At 42.9% G+C, this 24,241-nt stretch overlaps 1 protein-coding gene across 1 annotated transcript; it reads left to right on the forward strand.

The window, feature by feature from the left end:
- Positions 1-382: 382 nt before the first annotated feature.
- On the forward strand, positions 383-23,639 carry waca (WW domain containing adaptor with coiled-coil a). Its single transcript, XM_079360678.1, has 13 exons — positions 383-622; positions 820-850; positions 2,795-2,987; positions 9,763-9,854; positions 11,557-11,672; positions 11,749-11,867; positions 15,462-15,707; positions 17,795-17,917; positions 18,070-18,218; positions 18,859-18,983; positions 21,086-21,293; positions 21,379-21,506; positions 22,083-23,639. Exons 1-13 carry the CDS (start codon positions 582-584, stop codon positions 22,150-22,152), a joined length of 1,641 nt encoding a protein of 546 aa, XP_079216804.1. The 5' UTR covers positions 383-581; the 3' UTR covers positions 22,153-23,639.
- The last annotated feature ends 602 nt before the right edge of the window (positions 23,640-24,241 follow it).

The following is a 24,241-nucleotide window of genomic DNA, read 5'->3' on the forward strand; positions in this document are numbered from 1 at the left end:
TAGTTCCTGTGCAAACTCAGTTGGAAAGAAAACTTAAAGGAAGAACAGAAGAAAATAATTTTCAATGTAGTCTGAACCTAACCGTGTAAATACTTGCGTTGCAGCAGCAATACAGAAATCAAAATACATGATGAAATCGTAACATAAATACACATTTGAAAAATAGTAGTAGACGATATATAAAAAAGAAAATCATATGTAAAAAATAGGTGTAACGATGTCTAAATGTATTGTCACTGACAAATAAAGTGATGAATAATTCAAACACATAGGCCCAATGCAGTGAGATGGCACTGTTTTCCTCAGGTAAAGTGATTCCCAAACGGGTGAATATGCATTATCTGGCAACCCTGCGCGCAGCTCCCCTGCCTGCTCCTCCTCTTCTTCTTCGTCGGCGGCTGCGGAGAGAGAGAGAGAGAGAGAGACTCGTCTGAGCTGGAGATGGACTGACTGAGTGAGAGCATTAAAAACACCAACAGGCTAGCTGGGCTGAAATCACTGAAGATTTCAGGTCGCTGAATAAACAAGAGAAGCGTTATCAGCCTTTCACATCCCACTCCAATTACACTAACACGGCATTGATGGTAATGTATGCGAGGAAACAACCGAGACTCGGCGATGGGTAAACATCTTTTTTTTATCTTTTATAATCGTTACTTAGCTACGCTTTTTTGACAATCCGCCATTTTTAACTGAAACCAAAATAAGAGTCCAGAAACTTACACGTCCAGCTGTTGCAGCACTTTTTTAAAACTATTCATCAATATTTGACATTTTAAGCTTCATGCTAACAACTTGTTTTTTATTCTATATTTGCAGGTGCGACCGAAGAGATTCACAGCCCTATCAGGTACTTCTTGTTAGCTTCACTTGTTAGCATGCTAGCTAGCCAGCTAGCCGCAAACAAGATTAAAATGGACACTCTAGTTCAGGCTTCTGGGGAGCAGAGTAGGCCTCAGCCTGTGCGGGAAAATAGCCCGAAAAGTATATTAATTTGCTAAAATCAGACCTCACAGCGTCGCAAATGTTTCCTAATGTTAGTTTGGTGTCATAAAAAGAAAACAAAGATTGAATATATCCGTCGAGTTGAGCTGTTTTAGGATAAAAGGTAGAAGCGAGTTTTATCAAAGCTAATGCTAGCCTGTTAATGCTAACCAGTCCGATTAAGGGCCTGACCGCAGTCTGTCAATTTCAGGTTACAGCCAGATAAGCTCTCTAAATGTTTACACAGACAACATTTAAGTGCTTTTTATACGTCAACACTCGTCTGTCTGGTGTTATGGTGTTTACTCATCCATTATGTGAAATTAAAAATATGTCAACAAATGCTAAAACAGGTCAGATACAGTGAAGTGCAGCTGCTGTCAGGGCTGCACAATAAATTATAGACATTAAATGTTTTCAATAAAATGATCTGAACAAATTGCAAAAACATGCAAATAACTATCTATGTCATTATGTGCACATTGATTGAGGTTTAATGCTTCAACACCATGAATAACAAAGTGCATCCAGCCTTTTTAAACATTAGAGCTACTTGTAAAAAGAGCTACTTCTACTCCCTTTATTTTTGGTTTTGCAGTGTATATTAATATTACTATATGCTTACCTTTTTAATGAGCTTTCTGACACTGCAGGCTGTCGACCAGGTCAGTGTAATCTGGTTAGATAGATCGAGAGTAAGTAGATCCAGTTTGCTATGAGTTAGGTATTGTTATACATAGAGTAGATTATTTTAATTTTGGATTTGCTTGGCAAGCTATTTAATGATGGCCTGTGAGTGACCGGTAGCTCCAGAGCCCCTTGTTGGAGACCCCTGGCCTACACAATCTGACAGTAGATGGTCCCTACTGTCTGTGTTTTACACTTTTAGTAAATACTGTTCAGTAGGCACGCACAGTAGGCTGGTATTTGTTCACACTTCGTCAGATTCATTCAGTGTGGCATTAGCCCACCTCGTGTTATTGACACTCAAATCAGGTCTGATTTGAACGATGGCTCAGTTAAAAAAATACACAACTTCACATCTTTTGTAAACAATTTATAAGCTAACATTTGAAAAAAGTGTTAACTGAACCAGCCACATCCGTCCTCGTTTGTTTTGATTTGGAGGCACACATGAAGTGATGTTTGATTTTCCATTTCGCTCAGCATTGTGGGTGTTAACATACAATAATACTTACCTGAAACAATGCATCCAAGCGATACCGCACAAAACCTAGAACTTTAGCATCCATGCTGAAATGTGGCTTTTCAGATGGTGTGCATGTTGATTCATTCAGACGAATCTCCATAATCTCCCCTCGCATTAATTTAGTGGTTAAAAAATGATTGGACATGTTTCAAACACACCCGTTGTGTAAAAAAAGAAGAACAGCGGACCAAAATAAAAACTGAGTTTAATATTTGTCAAGTTACCGCTCTTCATTTCTGGACTTTTGCGCTGTATCATGCAGCCCAAGCTGCCGTGGACACTTTGAAGAGTTGTAATGTAACGATCAGCGACCGATGAAGAGCCTGAAACTTTCTGTTCTTTAAAAGCTGCAGCAAAGAAAAAGCACGAGTGTTGTGAGGCTTCGTGCATCATGTTGAGTTATGATAAAATACACGAACGACTACACTGAACCAAAAACAAAAAAACAGCGGCATCAATATTATGCGTTTGACACATTAACAGGTTTACACAAAATCAAATATGGTCTTAATCAAAAAGGGAACTCCTGTTTAAAGACTATGATAAAAGGAGAACCACAAGACAATGCATTGCAGTCAAGTGTTTGATTTGTGTTCACAGACTCTCAAATACTCATCCAAAAGCCAACCAGGAGGGGATCACCGACATGAAAAGATGCGAGACTCCTCAGATGTCACTCCTCCCTGCAAAATGCTCAGGAGGTCTGACAGCCCCGAGAACAAACACGTCGACGGCATGGGACACGGCAGAGCAAAAGCTGTCCACACGCACCGGGCCAGAGACAGAGACGGAGGTGAGACTCGCTGCTTACTGAGAATAAAACACGCTTAACTACAGTCTGCAAGCTTTAACCACGACACTCTGATATTTCTGTCTTTGACACTCTGACGTCGGCAAGTCTAATGCGTTTATTTCAGCTGTGCAGTTTTATGATGTGATTTAGTATCAGTCAAGAATGAAACATTATGAAACATAAGTTTGCTAGAATATGTTTTCCAAGACGGCACCAACGCCGGGACTCAAAGCGCTCGGCTCATTGCTCAGACTGTGATTGTCGGTGATATAGTTTGATTTCTGCGTGTATTGAGAGGACTTTGAGATGAAGGGTTACATGATAGTTAAACGTGAGGATGCCGTGCAGGGCTGCTTGTGTTTGGTCTTCACACATAACATTTTGTAAGTGATGGCACATTAGAGGACTAATGGTAATCTGCAGCAGAGTGTCCAGAATAGAGACCAGCAAACTGACTACGCACAATATAGTGTGTAGTATTAGCAGAAATACAAACCCTGAGGAACACAACATCAGGAATCAGACAGATATAATAAAGCAGGATTGTATTTTATTTCATGATTTAGAGCTGCCCTCTAAAAGTCCACGTCTCAAAGAGTCAGAGGCGCTGCATCATGTACGAAGAGCACTGCAGTAGAAACAGTATGTCAAGCTGTAGCATTCACAAAGCCGGGCTCTGCTGTGCCCTTCACTTTACGAGGTTCTCTGTGCAGCTGAATTATCCACAGCGTGTCCTCGTCTCTAAAACGCAAACGATCGGATGATTAAAATCAATAAACGGATAGAAACCCGGTTGGGGAGCGTAAGCTGAGCTGCCCCTAACTTTGGCACACTTTGTTGATCTGATAACGTCGGCTCAAGACATCAGATGAAGAGTGTTACGAATCCATTCTTGATAATGAGTCATTAAAAAAACGAGGAGAAGTGACAGTGATTTCTCAGTAATGGGCTGGAAGTGTTCGCTGTCGTGTCATGATATTGCGTGTTGTAGGAAAAAAAAAAAACGTTGAGCGTTTTAAAAGTAAAACACGAGACTCGTGACGGCTGACTCCACTCGTGTGACGCACTAAACTGATGTTACTGAGTCGGGTAAAACCTTAGATACTGGAGAAGGATCTGGTTTATGGGCCTTCAGACGAGGCTGGCTTTTAAAAGAGAGATCAACAAGTGACTGTTGCCTTTAACGTAAACATCCAAGTCTCTTTAATACGCTTTCAAAAGTCAATTTATAAAATGATTTGAAGGTAATGTTGAGAGAGGTGTCTTTATTGCTTGTTTTTAACTTGATCATCATCATCTACATTTACAACAATTACAGAGTCATCTGTGTTGATCCCAGAGAACACAGCGACCACCTCGGGCAGCTTAATATGACTCAAACACGACAGGCTGGTTTGATTTATTATTCGGTCTCAACAGAGTTTTACTTTCAGATGAACACTCTGATTTCAAAATGAGAATCATCACAAGTAAAAACACTTTTCTCAGTTCAGTAATGTAGCTTTGCTAGTAAAGGAACCTTCATGATTTATTGTGAATGTTATTATGAGGATTAGTTGTGTTATTTAGCACTTTTAGGCAAGTTCACACTTGACTTCTTTTTTTCAACTGCCAGCGCCTTTTTTTTTTTTTACATACAACCCTGAGGAAAAAGGATGGGGCCTTTTCAAAAAGCTCTGTGTCCGATGCCTTCTTCAGTTGAGTTGTTTTAACAACTGACAGCTGACCAATCAGGACGAGTCGAGTGGTTGCATGTGTACCTTGTTACCAGTGGCCTTGTAGATGTGCTGTGAGTTGCGTGTCCGTTACGGCTCCTTCCACCCTCGTCCGGCAAAACCCACCGGCTGCGTTCTCCATCTGCAGCTCGGAGAGTGCAGACAAAGGACTTCCCGCGGTAATTTTACTGCCTGACCCGTGGGAGTGGTAGTTTATACGATGTACATTATGAACACATAAACAAACACACGTACGGTCGTTTTATTCTGTAAATAAAGCAGAGGTTTTCATATTGTATCGGGGTCAGACTTCCTGTCCCGCTTGTTCTTTCCTGTGATAAATTGATGCGTCGTGCTCTGGCCACACACTCGGGCATGGTTGTGGCGCAGGCTAAGCCCGTTGTTAATGTTACAGAACACTTTCATATGAAAGTTGTATGTGAACGTGGCCTTTTAGAGTATTACGTTTTAGAGTTTGCACATAAATCATGCAACGTGTGACGTGCTGTGAAGAAATTAACGTGTTCTTGGATAATATAACGTAGTGTAAGGGTCAGCAATATGAAGATTTAGCTTTTTTAATCGTATGAATTTTAAGCCCTGTTTCCACCAAGCAGTCCGGTTCACTTGGGATCCGTATGGTACACATTTATTGGCGTTTTCACTGTCAAACGTTGCGAATGGTACCAAAATAACTGTATTGTCCTTCTGTTGAGGTACCAAGTGCACCGATCTTGCCCTAAAGCTGGACACACTGCAGTCTGTCCATTGGCCAAAAATGATCTTCACTTCCTGTGCGACAGCAGTAATAAAAGACAAAATCAAAACAAACAACTTTTTGATATCTGCTGGATTTAGACTAATGTCAGAGCTCAGCACGGCCAGATGGACGACCTGGGAGATGCAGACCTACCTAAGAATCATTGCATGAGATTCTTTAATAGATTCAGATGGAGATTTGTGTCCTGAAGCTTTACTGTAATTGACTAATAGACTTTATTATTTAGCTCTAATTCAATTTAATTAATTGATTCTAATAATTGACGCAGTTTCTTAACAATTAATTTACACACATTTTATAAGTGGGACGACTGAGCATGTGAAAGTAAACCTGGTCTTCATTGAACCCATTCAGACCAGAAACATGCATCAAGCTTTAAGACTGGATGACATGGTGTGTTTCTACCTTTCAGACCTGATGCAACATTGGCTCATACTGTTGTGGTTTTTTTTTTTTTTGTTCTTTAATGATGATTTTAAAAAGGAATGATTTTTGGTGCAAAGACACCGATGGTTTAGGCTCTCAAATGATTTTATTTAGATTTCTCCATCTGCTGAAAAAGTTTGAATTCTGCAATCTGCCTGAAATCTTTTGGGAGGTAGTTTCCAAACGATACGTTTGTTTTAAGTTGGTTTTTGAGGCAGCTTTTTTGCCCAAATGGTTTAAAGTTCTGCGTTTGCTGTTTACTTTATAGAGTCTTTTTAAAGTTCAGTCCTCTTCCCTGACTTGCTTATTTTCGTCTGTGTATCTTGCTCATAAGTTTTGATGTTTCGTTTGTTGGCTTGGTAGCATTCATTACAGGTTTCTGAAAGTAGTGCAGTCATTATCTATTAAAGTACATTGCAAGATGAAGCTTTATGTATTATACAACGATTGATTTAGGAATCAAAAACCCTCAAACCTTACAAATGCATATTTACAATTCTTAAATGAATCGATGTTTGTCACCTCTACACACAGGTCAAACTTCATGGTGTTGTGTGGTGACGAACCCACACGACAGTTTAACCAAACTCATCTGTACTCGAGCTTTTTGTCTTTCAAACGTCTGTTTTGATTTTGTGGCCAACAACTTGACTGTTCTGGTTCATTCTGCTGTCGTCAGCTTAGTTTGAAGCTGCAGCTGTTCTCACCAGCCGTACTTCAACAAGCTGCTCTACTTCACCTGCCTGACATCAAACTGGCCACGGCTTAAGACTTTTCCTGTTCACTAGATACAAGAGAGCAGCAGGACGGTCCCTCACAAAACATCTGAAGTGACAACAAAGCAGTGAAACTGAAATGAGACATGAAGCCGTTTGTTTTCACGGCGGTGTGACAATTCAAAACAAATAAACCGCACAACAGTTCAAGAAGGTGCAAGATTTGGTCTAACCCCACTGCAGTGACGCGTCATCCTCGTTACACAATACAGTCAGCCCACGGTTCAATATCAACCTTAATTAATGGTCACATTTTACAGAAACAGTCGAGGCGTGAAGAAAGAAGAATATATTACACATCACGTATAAAACTGTTTTCATGAAGAATAACGCAGCCTGCTCTCTGCTTGTTTGGATGTCACATAAATGCTTTTAGATGTCGGTCAATTTACGTGCAAAATGAAGCTACGAGTCGTCCAAAGTGTGCAAACATTAGCCCGCTAACACAAACGACACAGAGGCCAACAGCAGCTCGTGGCGGTATGCTTCGTTTTCAGTCACTTCTTCTGATCCTGCACCTGTTTTTGGTGCTAGAACTTGTTTTTTTCACATTCGTCAAAGTTGTCCTGTGCTTAAGCACGATCGCCTCGTGATTTGTTCATGATTTAGGTGTGTGCGCGTCACCTTTATACCAACTGACCTCCTCTTTTATACCGCAGGCTTCTGTAGTGTCTGAGTGCAGTGTGGTTCACTTGTGGGTCACAGACATTTTGCGTTTGTGGTAACAGCGTGTAAATGGAGCATGCAGCACTGGAAGAAAATATGTTCGGCTTTATACACCGGATGATAATTATCCTTTTAAATTGTCCTTGATTTGAACTGGTGAACAAAAAGGGTCAGAGAAACCGCTGTTTCATCAAACACCAGCGTTAGGACCTTAAGGAGTCACGGTGAGATTGAATTAAATCGTCGGATTTAGTCGGAGCTGCGATCTCTCTTATGAAGTTTCAGTCAAATCAAACATGTCCAGTGTGCACAGACGGGGATTGTTATTGTTGGCTCATACAAACAGCGCACTTAACTGAGTTGAAGGGGAAACATTTTCGTCGTGCTGAAGAACACGCCACGAGTCGATGCTGGTTCAGGATCTCTACAGATGCTCTTCCTGGCTCCAAGAACAGCTGTGCTGTGAACCGAGGCTCAGTTAGTGGAGCGGGTTGTCTCTTAACTTGTTGGGGGTTCAATCCCCAGCTCCCGCAGTTAACCCAAGTTCCTTGGCCGGAGGCGTGTGGTGCATGTGTATGAATGAGATTAGACACTTTGCACGGCGGTGTGAAAAGCGATATTCAAGCTCAAGTCCATTTCCCGTCATTCCTCTCCTCGTTGGGTTTTCCTCAGTGATGTGTAGTGATACCTCCCAGAGAAATAAAACATCGTACAGCTGTCTTCACATCCTTAAGTGTTCACACTTTTCACACTTTTCACACCTATGTTACCTGTAGCAGCGCTCGAGTGTTTTCAGGTCTTAACTGGAACAGAGGGTTTAAAGTTGGGATGTTTTGGTGCAACAGTACAAGTTTAAACAAGGTTTACTGTTGGTTATGTTCCTGTGCAGCACGGATAATGACATGAAAGTTAAAGTAAATATATCAGGTGTTAATTTGTTTAGTTCATAAAAATGAATGCAGAGTTATTAATTCTGACCTAAATCCTGAATGAGTGGGGCTAGTTCTGTTCATTTAAAGCAGACTGAGGTGCATGTGATGTTACTGTGGACATATGCTGGAGTCTGGAGTTTCTTTACAACAGCATTCGGCTGAATCATCGATATAAACACGTCAGGACCGTTAGCTTGTTCCTAGAAAAAACAAGATGATACATTTAAGAACACAATTATCAAACCTATAAATCAACTTTAATTTGCTTATTCAGTTTGTAAAAGACCCGTGTCAAACAATGTACCGTACAGCTGCACTACATGTGAAAATACAAGACGTCATTTTTGATGATGGCTTAAAGTACAATCAATAAACAAAAATAAATAGTGGAAAGCTGAACTCACAGATTGTATGTTCTGTCAGCGGAGCGTCTTATACATGATGCCTGTCGTCACCATGCCCCGCCTGATTTCTAGATAAATACAAAAGACTTATTTATTAGTGTAACAGATCGAGGCTTTTGTTGTTGTTCAGCTCTTTATTTTCTGCAGAAGACAAAACACAAAGAATTTGTCTTCTGCTCCTCAGCAATGTGAGGGACAGACGGAAGGAGCTACGGAAGCTCAGGAGGTACAGAAGCCGCATGTGCACAAACAGAGTAACTCCCAAAGGAAGCAAAATTCTCATACACATGACTCATTAAGATAAAATTCACAAATAAATTAAATCTCAAATACTTATTGTACTAAAAAATAAAGCCTATTTTAACTCTGTTACATTAGCTCTGAACTGTGAGCAGTTAATCAAATCGTTAAACTTAATCTGACTCCATTGATCCCAGCGTGCTTTCTGTTCATCATGAGTCTGGATTTGTCGTGACATTTCTGCCTCTTACAGGACTTTTTTACACACATATATAGCTTTGATAAAAGTTGGTGTGCTGATCATGGATTAACATTGGGTCTTTGTCGATAACGAAGAAATGACTAAGGTCTTTAACACGCTCCTTAGTAAAGTGTATTGTGATCACATCTGTTATGAATTGGCACTATAAAAATAAAGATTGATTGTAGGCATGACCTCCGTCCAATAGGTTCATTTACACACGTGGAGTGAGAAAGCATTGCTTGTTTATGTGAAGATTGCAGAATGTGATGTTTATTGCAACCAAAAAAGATGATGTGGCATTAATCGCACAGTCTGTACTCTACATGGGAGCATTGCTCTAAAGTTTGGGTTTCATTCTGCTCCTAATTGTTTTATGAACCATATGTTTAAAAGTTAAAGAAATTCAATATACAACCACTTTTTCCCATTTCCTGAGTCGACGGCGGGTGTAAATCACTCGGGCATTGCTGCGTGCCGTTTGTTGGAGTTCTCAGCCGAGTTTTCCGGTCACGTCTGTGAACATGGCCCTGTTAGTTATCGGCTAATACTGATGATTTCTTTCCCTTGTCTTGTGCTCTTTTTATGTTGCAGGGACCAGTTATTCTCCACAGGAAAATTCTCACAACCACAGTTCCCATCATAGCTCCAACTCACATTCAAACCCCAGCAAGACCTCAGACACAGTAAGTATAACCTCTGCTTCAACACGGGGGCAGATGATGGACTAAACATAGTTTTTCCACCGCCGCAGGCAGTAGCTGTTTTTCTGTAGATTCACAGTTTTGAGCTCAGGTTGTGTTTTCTCTTCTTGTTAGTTTGGGACGGTGCATGAGACACCACTAGTTTGGTGACTCGATTTTCACTTTTTTTTTTTAATACATGTTTTGGTTTCCAAAAGCAGAGACAGATTGAACGGTGGCTAGTAAATCACAGACGCATTCAGTGCAAAGCAATCATTTTGAAAAGTACAGGTGCCGGGTGTTTGCCCATTGAAAATGCTTTTTTTTTAACACTGTTGGGTTCAAATTGTTGTCAGTGTCTAACACCATCACCAGAAGCGTTGCTACAAATATGGACTTTATATTTTTAAGACAAAACATCAACACAAGGTGTGTGTCTGTGTGTGTGTGTCTGTGTCTGTGTCTTTCTGTCTGTGTGTGTGTCTTTCTGTCTGTGTGTGTGTGTCTTTCTGTCTGTGTCTGTGTGTGTGTCTGTCTGTGTGTGTGTGTGTGTGTGTGTGTGTGTGGGGAAAGCACTACCAACCAACACACCCTCAAGTATTAGATTGTTCTTCCATGTAGCTGTTAGAAGTGGGTGATATGACCAGAGAATCCAGTCAGGTTTGTGATGTCACAGCATTAAAAGGGATTTCATTTATAAACGCACGTTCAACAACGACAACATCTCTCAAACCAACCGTCCGCTGTGCATGAGACCAAAACAAACGCATCTCTGAGTGGAGCTGGGGTTATTAACCTCTTCCTGAAAACACCACATATCCTGTTACGGCTCTTTCAAAATAATAGCTTTTCAAAAACTAGGGACTTTAATTTTGAAGGGCTGTGTTTCTTGTTGAATTAACTTTGGTGGAGCTACAATTAGCAGAGATTTTTAAAAACATTGTTTGTATTGATGACATCAGTACGCTCCTTTGACTGTGAGTCAGAGCCGCAGTCTTTGTGTTCATCATCTGGGACCTGCTGCAGGCGATGATGTTGCTGAAAGCGTACACGGGAGAATTCAAGTTAACCTGATCGCTGCAATTAACACTCATTGTAAACGGCGACACTCGCCTCCCCTGTCACTGGCAAATCAGTGGCTGAGCAGCAGGATTTCTTGTCAATAAATGATTAAATTATCGATGAAAGACAAAATCACATTTCAATGTTTTTGTTCAGAAAGTTCAAAAATGTCCTGCTTCCCCGAGAAGTATAAAGGTAAATATTTATCACATCAGTATGTTTGTGCTTCAGTTATAGATGCGTTCTAGTTGTTGTGCTGTATCTGTTAAAATGTTTTAAACTGTAAACATCCCAGTGAAGAGGAATGTTCAAATGTGGAAGAAGAAAAGTGAAAGCAACAGAAAACTTGTTTTTTACATCGGTCACACAACAACAGTCCTTGTTAAAAATACAAAACTGTTTCACTTCAGTTACCTCAACAACGATCTGCAGCTTCCTCTGAAATGAGCCCTTCCTCCCACTTCATGTGCGTCTGTGAAAACAAGCCAGCTGTAACGCTGTGCCATCCCCGACATCTTTTGTACATTTCAGATGACATTACAAGCTCTTGCATCAGAACCCCTCAATAAATACGCTCACACTTCGGTCTCTGGCTGACCTCGTGTCCCAAAATCATCTCTATTTCTATATTTTTCTCCCTCAGCCTTATGAACCTGGGGACGACTGGTCGGAGCACATCAGCTCGTCTGGAAAGAAATACTACTATAACTGCAGGACAGAGGTGTCGCAGTGGGAGAAGCCCAAAGAATGGCTGGAGAGGTAGCTATAATTCTTCCATTTAAAAACAGCGTGAGGTGTTTGGTATCTTGTTTACATGCATGCTTGTGTTTTACAGAGAGCAGAGACAGAAAGAGACGACCACAAAGACTGCAGTCGTCAACAGTTTCCCCAAAGACAGGGACTACAGACGGGAGGCTATGCAGGCGACGGCGGCCCCCGTCTTCACTGGTTCAAGTAAGTGTGACACGTTCTCCTCGAGGGTCTGCGTGAACCACATGACCATATTTTTACGTGCTGCCGGCTGCTGTGACCAGAGGCGGTGTCGTTTTGGATTGTGTGTCTGTCTTAGGAAGACTTTGAGGAAATGTCTCACAGTTTGGCAGAAACGTTCACCAAAAAAACCCAAACAGTTCTTGTTTGAACCAAAAGGCCAACCGTGACCTTACAGCTGTCCGACGCTCACGGTGCCATGTATGAGAGCAGAGGGTTCTTATATCGTCCAGAGAAGTGTGACAGGTTGACGTGAAGCGTGTAAGCCTCTTTGGTGACCAGAGTCATGGAAGGGTTCTGCGTGTTGACCTTCCACCTTGTTCTTTGTCTCATCAGATCTTGTACAGACTCACCTAAAAGGTGTCCAACGGAGATTTGAAGGTGGAAAGACGTTTCTGAGAGAGATGCACTGATACCACTTCTTTGCAAGTTCTGTCTTTTGGGTACTGACTGATGCCGAGTACCGTCACGAGTACTTATTAATGCCACTGAAATGGAGGCATAATTTAGTTTTTAAGATGATGAAAGGCAAACAGACAGTTAGACAGACACTCAGAAGCACAAGATCTTCTGTAAATGATCACGGTGCGACCTCTTCTCTCTTGATTTCATGGAGATTTTTTTGGCTGTGTTGTTGTGGTTTGTTTCATGGCTGGCCAGGATTATCAAGGATATTTCAGCTTCCATGTTTTTTTGCCCAAAGCTAAAGCGTTGCTGCGTCCTCTTTTATGTCTTTAAATCTATTTTAGTGTTCATCAGGAACATTTTCACAGAGTAATGCATGGATTTGAAAACATGTAGAATAATTTATTTTTGCATTTGAACATGTGCTCAAAGTTAGTTTTACTGAAAGAAAAGTTTTAATAATAGAGGGGGCGGAACATCGTGTATCGACTGACAGTCACCATGGTTACATGGTCACCTGCGAGTTACCGAGGTCTAAATGATGCTATGATGAGAATATATCAGAGCACCACCTCTGCATACTGTTGATTATTTTCTTACTAAGCATATTCAGTTAGGCGAACCAAAAAAAGCTCAGCTCCACACGTAACGCTGACCGAGTTCAACTAAAAACAATCATAAAAATAAGGCAGAGAATATTTTTGATGCTACAACTTGAATGTTTATGGGGGTTTTTTAAAGTAGATTTAATGGAGCTTCATACTTGGGAAGGCAATTTACTGTCACCTCTGTACTCAAATTACCGAATTTAAGATTACTTGCAGATTATTATTCGCATGATTGTTTATTTATTGCCTGTAAAATGATATAAACATACAATATTTAAAGATATATAAATAAATAGCCAACAACAGAAAGCGGTCGCCATGTCACGAGAGTGTAGGCTACGTGTACTTCGTGCTGTGTTGCTTAACACTCTGAAAGAACAGCCTCGTACCTGTTCTCCGCGATTGTCGCCTGTACTCTGGCTCGACAAACACCCTGAGCTCTCTGAAGATCCTTCTATAAAACTTAATGGAAGTAGATCTCCAGTTACCACTTATTAGCAGGCTAACGACGTGTGCTAACACGGCTAGCTAATGACGGGACGTGAGACTGTTTTTTGTGTTTTAAGGATCTACTCACTTCATTGTTTCGTCATTACTTTTCTTGACTGACACGTCGCAGGTGTAGCAGACAGTTCTGTATTTGTTGTGCTTTTGCTCTTCTGTCTAATTTGTCCCTTGAGAGTTGCCGTAGCTGCCTGTTGTTTTTGTTGACATCTGGCTCTTGTGTGCTGAAGCCGTGCCCGGAGAGGTCATATGTTTGTATCCTGTTCATTATTGTCCTTGCTCGTATATCACAAGAATAACGCTGTATGAGCCAAAAGCAGCGCTTGCACAGGTGCGCCAGTAATGATTTGCAACTGGAATAATGGAGTCAGCGGCGAGTACTCGTACCCATCCCTGCTACATGCACTTCTTTGTAAAACTCTCTGGTTAATTGACAAAATCAAAGTCAGAAAATGATTGTTGGTTCAGCTTTCGTGTGTTGTTGTGTGCAAACCTCCCCAGGCCACAGCTGAAAGATGTTACAGGATGTTTTTACTCCATTTCTTATTAAACTACGCCTACGCAAGTAAGCCGTGAATGAAGACGTCTTCATCATGATTAACCTGTTTGTGAATACCTGTCAAGTGCTAAAAACACTCCCTTTGTACAGGCTGAATGTTTGTATGATATCCTGACACAGCTGAGTTCATGCATGGGTGATGTCGAGTGTGACATCAAGTCTTTTGTTCGTGTGGTCATCAGTGATGTAAGACAGCAGGAGTTCAGTGTGAGCTCTGGTCACACCGTCCTGGAGTTTCTGTTTTTGTACGGCTCACTCTTCGGCACAAACGTTACAGTTTCATGTTGACAGACGAGGTGGATGTGATCAGCTCAGGATGGGGTAAACTTGTTTACCCACCCCCCCACCCCCCCGACATACTGAAAGCTGCAGTGTGTTTGTGTAAAAGGACTTATTGTCTTAAATTACCCCCCGGGGACAAATACAGTTTTTTGTTTACTGTAAAATCCAGTGTATAAGACACACTTTTGATATCTAAAACGTTTGCTTCATCTTATATACCTGTGTGACCAGTATACCAATAAACCAGTCGTTAATGGGTTTCATTTTGTATTGCAGGCTGATTTCAAGCTGTGCTGGGATACATAGCCACGCAGACTTTTAACAAATCTTGACAATGATCTCAGGAGGTCATAATCCTTTCAAGAAAAACAGTTTTATAGTGTTCAGTAAACAAACTGATCCTCGTGGCATGCTTTTTGTTTTTTTTATTTATTAAAGTTTAAGAGGGGCGTGCAGCACGACTCGCACGCTGTGGTTACTTCACAGCTTTCACTGTGTGCTGACAGCTGAACATCGTACTGCAGCTCCACCGGGCCAAAAACAGGCTTCTTAAAGAGCGACACAGCTGTACACAAACTGAACATTGTAGTGTCATTTAAAAAAACCCACAGGAAGACGGTTGAAACCTTTTATCTTGTGGTTTATATTCTGTATTTTGAGGTTCACGTAAAGGTGGCTGCCTCACAATAACATCACACAGAAAATTAAATTAGTTTTTTGTTTTGTTTTTTTGCCCAAACGCTGTACGCTTTTCCAATTTTCCAAAACCTTGATTCTCAAATGCTTTTGTTAGTAATGAATGTAACTTGTTGAGCACAAAGAAACTGAAATGGGTTGAAATACTTTGAAAACGGGTTCACGAAGATACCAACATCGTGCACTCACAATCACTTTATTTTCTGTAGATCTGTTTATACGCCTGAGCTGAGTTTAGATAAGTTTATATGATATTGTTGTGATATTTGTTCTTGATTTTCAGCCCTGATCAAAAGAGTAAAGTGCAAAGGGTTGCTTTGCTGGGAGCATATTGTTAACGTACAGATAAGAAAATGAAATGCAGTTACAGGAAGTCAGACGAATAAGTGAACGTGTTTCAGGTTTTCAAGATATAAAAAAGAAATACCAGAGCTGTCACTATCTAAGTAGTTTATTTAAATGTTAAGATAATGAAGTGACATTCTTCTTCTGCTGTCTTCACAGAGTCCACCCAGGTGGAGAAACCTGCAGCCGCCCAGTCTCAGTCTTCGTCCTCAGGCTCGGGGAGCTTGAACACATCATCGGGGCCTCCAGGGTCTTCAGCCTCCACGGTGCCCGTCTCCCCGGTCCTGCAGTCCCCCGCCCCTCCGCTACTCCAGGACCCCACTCTGCTGCGGCAGCTCCTGCCAGCACTTCAGACCGCCCTGCAGCTCAACAATGCCAGCGTGGACATGGCGAAAATCAACGAAGGTAGGAACAGTGCGACAGATGCACAAAGTATCAACAGGTGTACTTTAAGCCGGCAACGATTTGTCGACGCCGTCAACAAAAATGACGAAATTAGTTGCCAACATTTTTAATTGTGGATTATTATTTGGTTGTTGTCATTGTGCATGTTTTTCTCCTGTGCACGGAGTGAGTCATCTTGCATCCTTACTATCTCTGCTGAGAGTTACGTCAGCAGAGCAGTGCAGAGTTTTTTTTTCTTCTTCTCCCTCATCGCTTTCTGAGGGAGGAGACGCTTGTTCATCTGATAGTTGTTTGAATGATCAGTGAGTAGTGGACCATCAGCAGGCGTAGTGCACAGGCTGATTGAGAGGCCTCTGGTCTGGCTGCTGAAGCGCTGATATGATGGAAACAGTGAGCAGTGATCGTCACTGATGTGATGGTCACAGTAGACAAAATAGACAAAGCAGTGAGACAGACATTTGTGGTTCCATGTGAAGACGTCTTTGAGCATTTATAAAAGTGCTATATAAGTCTAAATCTATTATCATTATTATGTAGTCTAATAAGGACACTACGTGGAGGCTCTGCAGAGATGTTGCTGTGTGCAGCTTGCTTCATTTCCACTTCCTGAAAGGTGTTTGGGTCGACCTGTTAGGCATTGAAACGGCTTGTGTGTGCGTTATTAACGGATGGTTTTCCGCCTGCTCGTCCTGACCGGTGCAGGTCACATGCTGAAAACTGAAGTAATGCCTCAAGCTGACCCCGAGTCTGCGAAGCTCTGCTGTCTCAGTGAACCTTTGTAGAGCTGAAGCCGAAGCTGTGCGCTCCTCTTTTCCTCGGCTTTTTCCCGTTTCTTGCCTCGTCCTCTGAAAATATCCAAGTCTTCAGTAAACTGCTGAAGTGTTTCTGTAACTTCAGAGCTCCAGCATCACATGATGCAGTCGCTCCACGTATCTGCGAAGCTTTTACCTTCATGAACTCTGCTGATGAGTGTTACGTTCTTAAAGACCCAGATAGAACGTTCAAAACATCAGCGGGAAACGTCTGTCGTCTTTGCCGAGCTGACGACTAAGTGAAGCGTTTTCATTTTGTGTCGTCTGCCCTCTCTGTTCTCTTAAACACGTCGGGCGCTTAAGTTTGATAGCTCTTATAGTTTTGACCTGTGCGAGCTGGAACACACGAGTGCAGTCAGCTCCTGAGGTGATAATGTCTGTAAACTGGAGGCCGGCAGAAAGGCTTCTTCTCACTGACTGTGTTCCTTTTTTTTATCAGCTGCACTTTCTCATGATCAGTCTTAATTTGTCAAGCACAGATTCATAACAAACGTTATCTCGAGACACCTTACATAAAGCAGGTTAAAGATCGTACTTTATTAGAGGCCTAACGTTAATCCATTTAGTGACAGTGCATCAGGAACAACAGTGTCTATCTGTCCGATCTTGTGTCCATCTTGTAAATAATTACTTGAGTTTGTGTTGAACCTCCTCAGATGTAATCTACGTTTAAACCTCATTAGAAACAGCAGATTTTATTTCAGTCCATTGAAGTCTTTCCAGCTGTCCTCTCCACGTCTTTCCTTTCTCTCTGTCACTGAGATGCTGGAGAACGACTGAATCAGGTGTCGTAGAAGCAGAACGGGGAGATTGAACAGGAGAAAAGACCATGGCTTATCGACGATGATTGTATTACTGTAACACGAATGAATCTGGTGAAATGTCGGTTTTTATATAGCTGTAAAAATCAGGGGGGGGGGGGGCGGGCGGTGTCAGTACTTTGTTAAAACTTTCAGACTTGTCTAGTTTGCGCTCGATCCTGAAGTACGGACACAAAAAGTAGAAATCATGAATCCAGAATCGTTTAGAATCGAACGGTGAGACAGCCAAAGGTTCCCAGCCCGACTCGTAGGGTTGGATAAGAAAACGTTATTGATCACCAGCCACCTCGTCAAACATTATCAACAGCACAATACACAACTGAGCAAGAGTATGAACACAACTTTCAGAGTTTATTCAAGCTTATTGATGAGACGTTTGGATGTTTATTTCATTGTGAGGCAGTGTTGAAACTGCTGGAGTATCAGGACTTATTGTGTCTGTTTCTTTCTGCAGTTCTCACAGCTGCTGTCACACAAGCTTCACTGCAATCGATGCTCCATAAGATCCTCACTGCTGGACCGTCGGCTTTCAATATCACTACTATCCTGTCTCAAGCTGCTCAACTCTCCAACCAAGGTAAACAAAGCCAAAGTCTGCTCTGCCTCTGTGTGCAGACGGAGACCGTTTGGAAAAGTTTCTTTCACAATCCACAATCCCATCTGTTATTAAATGTTGATGTTTTTTTTGTGTTCCCCTTTGATTGTCTTCTGTGTCCGTGTCTCGAGCAGCTCAGCAATCGAACCAGTCGCCCATGTCGTTAACATCAGACGCCTCATCGCCCCGGTCTTATGTTTCCCCGAGGATCAGCACGCCGCAGACCAACGCTGGCCCCCTCAAACCCCTCCTCAGCACGCAGCCCGTCATCTCGCAGCAAAAAGTAAGTGGCAGTACTTCAGTCAGCAGGCTGGTGAACCTGTGCATCAAGTAGACTGAATGTGAAACCGGCTCAATTCAAACAGAAGAAGAAAATCAGTGCTGAACGATGACAAAAAGATTCTTTTAGTCCACTCCTGTCCGAGAAACAAGAATCGATCAACACAGAAGTGTCACCATGTGTGTTTCTGTCACATGACTTCTCACCGCCTGTGAGGTGAAGATGTTTGTTGTTGTTGTGCTGCATCAGCACTTAACCATACTTCCTTTTCTCTGAACCGCTCGTGCTGCTGTAATGAGCACACACTTCCAGCCTCTGTTATTCATCCGTGTTACGACAGGAAGCTCGACATTACAAGTGTTTTATTTCTATCGGATAAAAAGAAGAGGATGTGTTTGACTGTACTTTAGATTTCCACTTTCATACCTGCTGACTCACATTGCAAGAAGTCGGCCAAGATTTAAAGCCTTTTTTAACATGACTTGTAGTTTGTGTGCATTCTGATGAAATTACAAACATTACAGAATAAGCATGTTGAATGGAAGCAGCCCGTGTTACATGTAGTTTGGATTGGACCCATCTTCTTCTTCTGTTCCTCTGGTAGCGTGTAACACCAGCATGCCTGATCTTCCCCCTTGTCCAGGCGAGCACCCCGTCAGCCAAGCAGGCGTCTCATCCCCAGCCCGCATCCCAGCAGCCCCTCTCCAGCGATAAGCAGCACAGTCACGACGCCACGACGGCTTCCCCACGCACGCTCCATCGCCAAGGGTACGTACAAAAACACGCCGCAGCCAAGATCAGACCGACGAGCCATTTTTATTCAGTGTGGCTCCCGATGCTTCCTGTCGTTGGTTCCCAGTGTTTAGTCTTTGTGGATGCTGAATCATTCTTTGACCAGTACGTGCAGGAGGGTTTTTACCACATGACCTTCTGCTCTTTAATCAGAGTAGAAACTCAGTCTCCCGTGATCCAGCTCAGCTCATGAAGGATTTTAACGTACTCGTTTGTTCCTGACTGAACCGTCTTCCTTACGTTGTGTTGTTGCACCATCTGCTGGTCATGGATGGAACAGTGAGTGTGAATGTGGCTGTGTTGTCAAAGTGCAAAGACCTTGAGAGGTCCGTCTGTTTGTTTTTATCAGCGATGCTCTTTACCACAACATCAAATGTTCAAAAGAGGTTTTTTTTGTTTTATCTGCACAGCAGCACAAACGTTACGTGTTGATTTAGTGTCAGAGCTGCGCTCAGACAGAAACGGGAGAGAAGTCAGAGTTTTTATTTCTTTAGAAAATGTGACTGAAGGCTTCAACTTTCTGCAAAACTCAGAACATAATGATCATAATAACGTTAATCAAAGCATGCTGGTTATCAAGGCTCTGTAAATCCCTGACTGGACACTAACCCCGAGTCAAATGAATGTTTTTATAGAGCCTTTGTTTTGGGTATACATTGATTTGAGAAAGAACTTTTCATCTTAAAGTGTTTGAAAGAAAAACAAACGTGTTGAATTAGATCTCTGCTTTCTTTTATTTCTCTTGTATCGATCAGTGAAGTTGAAGCTGTTTGTGAAGCAGACAGTGAGGCCTTGTGTTCACAAACATCTGGAGACATTTAACAAGTATACTGTGCTCACACATTTCTTTAAGTACAGATGGGAGTAGAGATTGTTCTCCAGGTTTGCACGTCTTCATTCACTCTCGCTTTGATTGCAGCTGCAGACTTTAGTTTCTGTAAGGAGAGTATCATCAACTCGTTCTTTCCAAACTGAGCTGGAGCTTCATGACAGTACCTCGAGCGTTAATCGTTTTACTGATTAGATCTCTGAAGGTAACATCCCCGCCTGTCAGGTCGTGTTTTAAACCACGCCGGCGTTTGCTCACGTCAGCTCGGGGTGTCCGGCGTTTGCAGGACGTTCAGGAGAAGCGTGTTGTTGTTTAGCTCGGTGAGAGAAGTTTTCCTTCCTGCACACAGACTCCAGCTCACAGTTTTATTCTTGTGATGAAACTCCAGAGACAGAAAGCTGACCGCTGAACGATCTGCGCTCACGTCAGCATCGTCTCTGCTGCCTGTAACAGCGTTATTGAACTATGGAGAGTAACTTCATTACTCGTGGTCGGGGCATTAACGTGTTAGTCCCAACCCTCTTCATCACATGTAATGAGTGCACAGCAGTAGACCAGCTGATATTCTGTGTGTGTGGGATTAGGGTTGGCTTGTCCTCAGTCATCAAGGTCGGGGTCATTCTGAATAGCAGCCGGACGAGGTTAAAGGTCAAGGAGACTTTTCAGCTCTCCTTCAGTTCAGAACCAAAGAGATGAAAGTAAACTTCATCCTGGTCCAGTCGGCTCTCAGATCAAGCTTTGAATTGCACTCCGTGTGTGTGATCTTCGTACCGTTCTTAAGTTAGGTACACTTGCTTTGCACGACTCTGCAACGTGGACATGAAAAATAATCGGCACCTTGCGTCATGATTAGACGTCAAGTGTGAAAACAATCGACTGAAAAGAAGCCACAGAAGCACGATGTATGTGGAGACACTCGGACACCGCGCTTCTCGTTAACTTGAGGACGATCCATGATGATGTGAAGCAAACGCCTGTGTCGTATAAAGACGTGATGACGCGTGTACGACAGATGACTGCGCTCAGCTCGGGTTGTCTCGTGTGAGTCCTGGCGAGCGGGGAAACTTCGCCGAGTGTCGGAGCTCCTTAAGTTGTCGTCTCATAAAACTGTAATGAACCAGATCAAGATATTTTCCTACTTGAAGTCACCTAACAGAAACAAAACGGAGAAGATATGAAAACGGACTGAAGTGTTGAAGGAGAGGAAGTTGAATGTTTGACACACTTCCTCTTCCTGTGTTCACTGCAGCAGTCAGAGGAGTCCCTCTCCGGGTCCCAACCATGTCTCCTCCTCCAGCAGCAACAACAACAACAACGCCCCCAACTCCACCTCGGCCCCTCCATCTGCCTCAGCATCCCGACCCACCTGCACCTTCACCCCCACCCTCGCCGCTCACTTCAACGACAACCTCATCAAACACGTACAGGGGTGGCCGGCGGAGCACGCGGAGAAGCAGGTTCGTGCCCCTCGCACGTCATGATCATGTCCCGTGTTTTGATGTCTGTGCCTCCTCTTACTCACACTGTGTTTTTTCGACGAAGGCATCGAGGCTACGTGAAGAGGCTCACACCATGGGGAGCATCTGTATGTCGGAGAACTGCACCGAGCTCAAGAACCTGCGCTCTCTGGTCCGAGTCTGTGAAATCCAAGCAACGTTACGTGAGCAGAGGTGAGCATACACGTCCAGTCTTAAAACACACACCGACGTTTTTAGAGCCCTGAAAGAAGACTTCTTAATATGTACAGACTGAAAGCTCTGTGGTTAGGCGTCAGAATGTTTACGTTAACGCTTAATATGGAAGATACCCTGAAAACATGATTCTCACATTACAAACAAGTTCACTCAGGAAGAAAGTTGAAAGGCAGCGAAATCGAGTTTAGTGAACGCTGCTCAGGAAATCGTTTGAAAAATACTTTTGTGGAAAAAAAAAAAGATGAAGGACAGAAATGAGACGTCGGTGTTGTTGGGTATTTGGGAAAAGAGCCGCTTGTATATTTGCTTCACGCCGTGATTCTTCCTCTGGGAAGATACACGAGAGCGATCCATACATGAGTAACACCCACCTGGTCAGGATGTGACAGGGAGAGCTCTCACACCCACTCCCATAATGAGGTCGATCTGAGTCCCTCCAGACTGGAGATAGAAGCCCCGCTGTTTTAAATGTAGCTGCCTCATTAAGATGAGCCTGCTAAAGAAACATTCATTGAATACCCACCAGTAACTTGTCCTTTGTCTCTCCCACAGGATACTATTTCTCAGACAGCAAATCAAAGAACTCGAAAAGTTGAAGAACCAGAATTCTTTCATGGTCTGAGAACTTCTGTTTGCTCGACGAAGCTGGAGTCTGGGAAAAAAGAAAAAAAAGAAAAAAGGGGGAGGACGACCCATTGCACATAGTTGGAAGGCGGAGGGGGGAGCAGTCGTTTGGTTTCCTCCTGAGCCCGGTGGAAACACACACAGGAGCTGCAGACGGGTTCGGCTTTGGACCGCTTCGGACTGCCACATCCGAGAGGGAAACGTGAAGAGCTGCTGAGGAGAAGGACGAGGGGGAGCTGGGCTGCTTTTACAAGACTCGGTTTTGTAGAAAAGAAAACCACAGCGGAAAAAAATGTAGATTTCTTGTAGATGTTATCTATGTTGTAAATATGTTTTGTAGATTGAAGCCATGGAAAGCCATGCCTATCAAAGCTTTTGACATCCAAACTAATCAACGCCTAGGCGGCTACGTTCATTAGCTAGCCTTTCCTTCATGTTAACTTCGTCTGCAGACTTCAAGCTTCATTTCGTTAGTTCATAGACGGTTAACGCGTTCGAGAGCGGAGTGCGTGACCTGCGAGGATGTTTGGAGTCGATTATTTACACACAAACAAAACGTGTCAGAAATCACACTGGTAGTTCTCCTCTTCACCATATGCTAAGCTCAATCTAGATTCCTTTCCTGTAACCTTCACTCCGACGCCCGCTCTCCGCAGGTCCGTCCACGCCGCTCGCAGAGGGTCAGCTCCTGGTGGCCCTGCATGTCCCAGTCTGAAAACAAAACAAAAACAAACAGTGCCTGGTTGTGTGATGGAGTGAGTGATTGAGATGTGATGGCGTGCTGCTTTGGACCATTCCCTCTCCCAGCCTCGGCCCCACCCCCCCGCCCTGCCACGCCCTCAAACCCCCGACACCCCCGCCCCCTCATGTTGTTGTTTTTTTTTTTTTTGTTCCTCTTTGACCCTCCTGGTTCATTCCTTTGTACAGTCGCTAATATACGGTGGAGTTTTAAGAAGAGGACGCAGAATAAAAAAAGGTTTTATTTATAAAGAGTTGTAGTGGTGAGCAGTGATATGGAGGATATGATGGTGGTACTGGGATGTGTGTATGTGGATCACCTTTTTGTGTCAGAGCAGGGCGGCAGAGGTCACAAAGCTCAAATGTGAAAATGTATGTATTGTAATAAACATGTTGAACTGAAGCGAGCACTGGTTATTTCATTGGTTTGGTTCTGACGCTAGTGCCTTGTTGAAAGTCTTAACTCTGGTTTTAACAGTAGACCTCGCCTCCTGTCTGAAAAGATCTTCAACAAGGGTTCTGTTTCCAGCACGTCTCATCTCTCGCTGTATTTCTTTTTCTCCCCTGTCGGTCGACCAGCAGGGTCCTCGGCTGCTAGAAGGCCTGTTGTTGTTTTTTTTCCCACCATGCTTTCTGAGTCTTTAACTGAACAGCATCACACATTCAGTAACAGTGACCACATCATTGCTTTGTATATTGTTTCCTGAAGTATATTGACAAATGAAATAAAATATGCCTCTCCAGGAACATGTCGTTTTTTTCTTGGTGGACTCTGAAGATGGAGTCAGAAACTCCAGGGTCTGTTCGGTCCCTCAAACTACCGTTTCTCACCATCATGTCTGCCAGAGTCTCCAGGTTTATTCCTCTTTTCTCTCCTGTCGACGGATGATTCCTCTTCGTTGACAGACTTTGTCTCCATGGAGGTTTCCTTCTTTCTTTGCACATTGCTTTGGTTTCAGTTTGTGTTTGTGACCCCTCGGGGGCCCCGTGCTGGTCACCTCAGTACACGGGTCGCTTGACTTGGTTAGCGTCTTCCCATTTCAGAGGATTTTAAGCAGACTGTTTATGAGCTGTGACCAAGTGAATGGAGTCCATCTCTTGATAACGCTGTGATATAGTCTGGAGGACAATTTAATAAAGACGACGTATACGTCAGAGACGGGCCGGAGCGTGAAAAGAAAAGTGAAGACTCATGTTTGCTTCAGTGTTGCATAGTTTCACATGTTCAGTTTTAGAGCCATGCAGCTCTGAAATGAACAAATCAGCACATTTTAATAGAATGATAGATACTTTATTGATCCCGAGTGAAATTCAAGGCATCCAGTAGAAGTATATAAGACATACAGGAA

The sequence above is a fragment of the Symphodus melops genome (assembly GCF_947650265.1).
Source record: "Symphodus melops genome assembly, chromosome: 14".
In the NCBI taxonomy this organism is placed as follows: Eukaryota; Metazoa; Chordata; class Actinopteri; order Labriformes; family Labridae; genus Symphodus; species Symphodus melops.